The sequence below is a fragment of the Uloborus diversus genome, chromosome 7 (assembly GCF_026930045.1).
Source record: "Uloborus diversus isolate 005 chromosome 7, Udiv.v.3.1, whole genome shotgun sequence".
In the NCBI taxonomy this organism is placed as follows: Eukaryota; Metazoa; Arthropoda; class Arachnida; order Araneae; family Uloboridae; genus Uloborus; species Uloborus diversus.
Genome location: NC_072737.1, coordinates 15550677 through 15555389, shown reverse-complemented (window position 1 = coordinate 15555389; position 4713 = coordinate 15550677). Strand labels below are relative to the sequence as shown.

The following is a 4713-nucleotide window of genomic DNA, read 5'->3' as shown; positions in this document are numbered from 1 at the left end:
CGAATACAAAACAATTCGAGGACTTTTTAACTTTCGATTTTTTTTTTTTTTTTTTTTTTTTTTTTTTTTGCGCAGGCTGGAGCAAAATTGGAAAATTTCACCACTTTTGGAGCGGAATATGTAGAATTAAAAAAAAAAAAACATAAATTTTACTTACTGGAAAAGTCGGTAAATTTGATATTCATTATTGTAAAGACACGTTCTTTTAATAACCATTTCTTAGAGTCAAAGAGGATTTTTGAGTTGTCGCCTAACATGTGTCTCAACGTGTCTTCGCAAGCTGGAAGCATCTACGAATGCTTTATGGCACAGTTCGCATGCGTAAGGTCTTACTCCAGTATGCTTTCGCATATGTACTCTCAGATGGTATGCTTGGGAAAAGGTTTTTTCACATTCCGTACATGGAAAGGGTTTTTCTCCCGTATGAGTCATTCGATGAATTTTCAGTTGCGAGCATGTACGAAATTTCCATTCACAAGAGTCACACTCGTAAGGTTTTTCTCCTGTATGAAGCCTTACGTGAATCTTAAGGGCTGAAGAATCGAAAAAAGTCATCTTACAGTGATCGCAAGAGAAATTTTTCTCTCCTGTATGATGCTTGAGATGACCTTTCAAGCTGCTCGTGCTCACGAAGTATTTCATACAAATATCACACCTGTAAGGCTTTTCTCCCGTATGCCTCCTTTTATGAACTCTTAACGATGTCGCAAAAGTGAAAGACTTCCCACAAAGGTCGCAAGTATATGCTTTTTTGTCACTATGAATTTTCTCATGGCATTTCAAACTAGTGGAAAGAGCAAACGACTTGTCGCAATGTTCGCAAGAGTACTGTTTTTCGCCAGAGTGAATCTTTTTGTGCCTGCTCAAGTGAGACGTATAAGCAAACGTTGCCGCACACACGTTGCATGAATAAGGTTTCTCTCCTGTATGCATTCTCACGTGATTTTTCAAACCAGAGGGCGTGGCAAATGGTGCCGCACAGACCTTGCAAGAAAAAGGCTTCTCTCCTGTATGCGTCCTCATGTGAGTTTTCATAACCGAGGAATAACGAAATGCTTTATTGCAATATTCGCAAAAGTAAGACTTTTCTTTTTTATTGTTAATGGCGTATTTTTTGGATTTCTTGGGTTCTTCAGAAGCCATTCTACAATATTTATCAAATACTGTTTAACCTATTTAAGTTGTTTTCAGAAGGTTACCAAATAGCGATTTCACCACAAGAAGTCAAAGTGCGAACAAATAGCCACTCTCCTCACACAAATGTTAATGGCGAAATAACTGAAATAGTTGTCAATCAAACATGAAGGATGATCTCACTGATTAGCAGCTTCATAGGAAAGTCTACTCTAGGAGTTGTAAAGTGGATACTTAACACACAAAATTTATTAAAATTTGTCCGTTTACAAATATGAATAGGCTTTGAAAATGACAACTTTTGCTAGTCACAGAACTGTTCCTATAATTAATTATTTTCCAAAATTGTGCTTATTGTGCGAGTATAAACAGTTACAACCGTGACGGCAACAAGTACACAAATGCGAGAGTATTTTAGCAGTGAAATTCCACACCAACAATTTTATTTCGCAAGAGTCACTCGCAAGTATAAGCTATTTTCTTTTTCCGAATTCCAAGAAGTATCATTTAATATACTTTTCAACAAATGAGAGATCTCTTCTAGATCAAACTATTAGCTTCGTATGGCGTTTTAAAGCATCAATTATTTCTTAGAAGCTTAAAGAGTTCCTTGAAAAATAAAAACAACGAATTTGAAAAGCCAATTTTAAAACCGAAAATACTTTTTTCCTCAGCGATGTGGATTGCACCGTAATGAAGATATGTAAAATGTTCTGAAATACATTCAGGAAAAACTTTTTTTGTAGCAATATCAAAATTCCACAGAAGAAGTTTCTTCTTAGGATAAGCTCCAATGTTGTACAAAACAGCCTATTTAGAGGAAAAAAAGAAAAAGAAGTTACAAACATCTAGAAAATTAAATTTATTTTGAACAATTCTAAGATTTTACAACTCTTAAGACTGAGTTAAATTTTCAAACAATAATGTACCTAAGTTGTTTATACACACACACACACACACACACACACACACACACACACACACATATATATATATATATATATATATATATATATATATATATATATATATATATATATATATATAAGGGTGTTTGGGAAAGGACACTCCCCTACTTTGAAATGACATAATGACATAAACAGCAAAACCGTGCGAGATAGAAAGGTGAAGCAAGTGTCATGTTGCAACAGCGGTCTGGAATATTTCAAAAATTCAGAAAGCTTTGAAGTCAAATGTCTTTTAATTGATGTAGGAAAGTGCTTATTGAACAGAGATCAAATCTTATTGCGATAGGTTCGATACGGCCACATTTCACAGCAGTAATATGACCATTCGATTGTATTCGATCATTAAGAAAAGTGTAAAGATAGGGCCCGATCACGCCATAGTGGGTTCCTGTCCATTATAGGTATGAATAAAACTTTAAGTGCTCCATTTTTTTTCTCTAATGTTACACACTTCAATATAAGTTTGACGAAATAATACAAGAAATTTTACAGTGCTAATCATGCCTAATGTTTAATTTAAACGACAAATAGAGAAATTGAAGAAATAGAAACCAAAAATATGATCCTTTTTTGTGAATAGCGAAATCGAGTAAGCTCTGACGTCATCAACAATGAAACTCGCACCATAGCATGCGTGACGGCATTATTTCATTGCTGAAGAACCCAAAATTCAGTAAGTTATTTATAATTTGATAATATTTTTTGGCAATGTTTGGCCTGCAGGGAAATGCTTTATTTTGACAAGGCTGAACTGGATCCGGTAACTTAACTGTTTTACTGGTAAGACTTATTTTAGGAGAAAGAGAAGAAACGAAAAAGAGGTCAATAATGAACGCTATCTGCTGGAGTTTAGGGTTAATCCACCGGAGTAAGTGTTGAAATTTCGACTATCAAAATACCACCAAACAGGCACTAACACAATCATAAGTTTTTTTTTTTAATTGTGAAACAAACCGCGGATAATTCGACGGCTGATAATCGGAAGTTTACCGACTATTTGAGACTAAATTGCTCAAAGTTTTTGGGTAATTTTTGTGTAAAACCTTTATTTACTTCAATGCTTTTTTTTTTCTTTTTTTGAGTTGTGTCACTTTCCTTGCCGAGGTGCGAACTATTGATATAATGGACACCTCCCAGCACCACAGGGTGTAAGGCTGTAGGGCTCCTAGTTTGAGAACCCCTGCTCTAAGAACCCCTCATAGAAACTCAAACTTTCAAAACTGTTCAAAAGCAAATGGCAACATTAATAATCGACAAAACTATCATTACAAGCAAAAATTTTCAAATTTCTCAATTACATCTTTTGAAAATAAAAAGAAATTTTCCAATGATACGGAAAGTCTAAGTTATGATTCTTTAATAGAACCAAATCTAATGTTTGTTGAAAAGCTTTTGTGCCTGCTTCGAATTTTCAAAACTTGTACGCTCACACTCACCATGGAAGGATGTCCATAGCAACTCAATTCTATGCAACAATGTACCGAATGAAATTCATTAAAACGAAATTTACACAAATGCATTAATGAATATAACTCAACCACATTTTCATGTGCCATTACCCAATGAACTTTAACTACGAGCACACTTGGTAGTTTTGTAGAAGATTCCCTAACCTAAAACAAAATCGAGGGGAGTCATAAAATTGGACAGATTATTTGCTACACAAACTTCTCCCATCAAAAGTAAACAAAACACCTTTCCCTGCTAAAGCTGTTGAATTTGTTCCTGGTTCATTTAATTTGATAACTGAGGCAGTTGAAGATTATGTGTATAAAAAATGGGCATATGTGTTTTATTTTGTTAAAATGCGAATTAATAATGTATTTGTTGGTAGATATAGGAAGTTCAATTTGTATCTTTCATGAAAGGATTTTCAGTGAAATCAATAATAAGGTATAATTAAGACATTTATCATCTCAACAAGTTTCAACTGAAACTATTAATTCCACCGTACACTGAAAATATTTCATTTAATTTTCGTTTTAACTTGAGCAAACTTTTTTAAGCATAAGTTTTACATAATTGAATACAGTAGCGAGTCATCTTTTATGGCAGTTCTTGGCTATGTCTTTATGATTAAGTACATGTCTGTTGCCTCTACTAAAAAGTCTCTTTTGTATGATATGAAAATTCCTTTGGTGACACGTAATGTTGTAACTTTAATAATGTAATGTTGTAACAGTAAACAAACTTTAAATGCGCAAACGCATCAAATTGAACTAAGTAATGTGCAAAATATTTCCAAGGTGTTTTTAAATTCTAATGTGAAAACATACAACCCTTTGCATGAATAGAGGTCAATTTCTTTTTGAGTTGAACTTGTGGAACTTGGTAGAAGTGGAAAAGACATGAATGTTTGGAAACCATTTTTTTTATTTATGCAAGAAATAATACAATAACACAAGTTTAAGGACTCAAAAATTAGCACTTTGTCATACATTGAGAACATACAAGGTGACTAAGGAAGTTCTTGATTTGAGAAAAAAGAATTTAACTTGGAAAATCAAGAAAGGGGGGGGGGGGGGTCATGACGCAGAATGCGCTGTTTTTATTTTTGAATCCGATTTTGAAACGTGATTTTAGTCACATTCAGAGGGAATTTCTTTTTTGA

At 33.8% G+C, this 4713-nt stretch overlaps 1 protein-coding gene across 1 annotated transcript; it reads right to left on the bottom strand.

Annotated features, from left to right (window-relative positions):
* Window positions 1-225: 225 nt before the first annotated feature.
* Window positions 226-1143, bottom strand: LOC129226279 (zinc finger protein 239-like). The gene has a single exon (XM_054860880.1). The coding sequence runs from the start codon at window positions 1141-1143 to the stop codon at window positions 226-228; it is 918 nt and encodes a 305-aa protein (XP_054716855.1).
* Between the last annotated feature and the right edge of the window lie 3570 nt (window positions 1144-4713).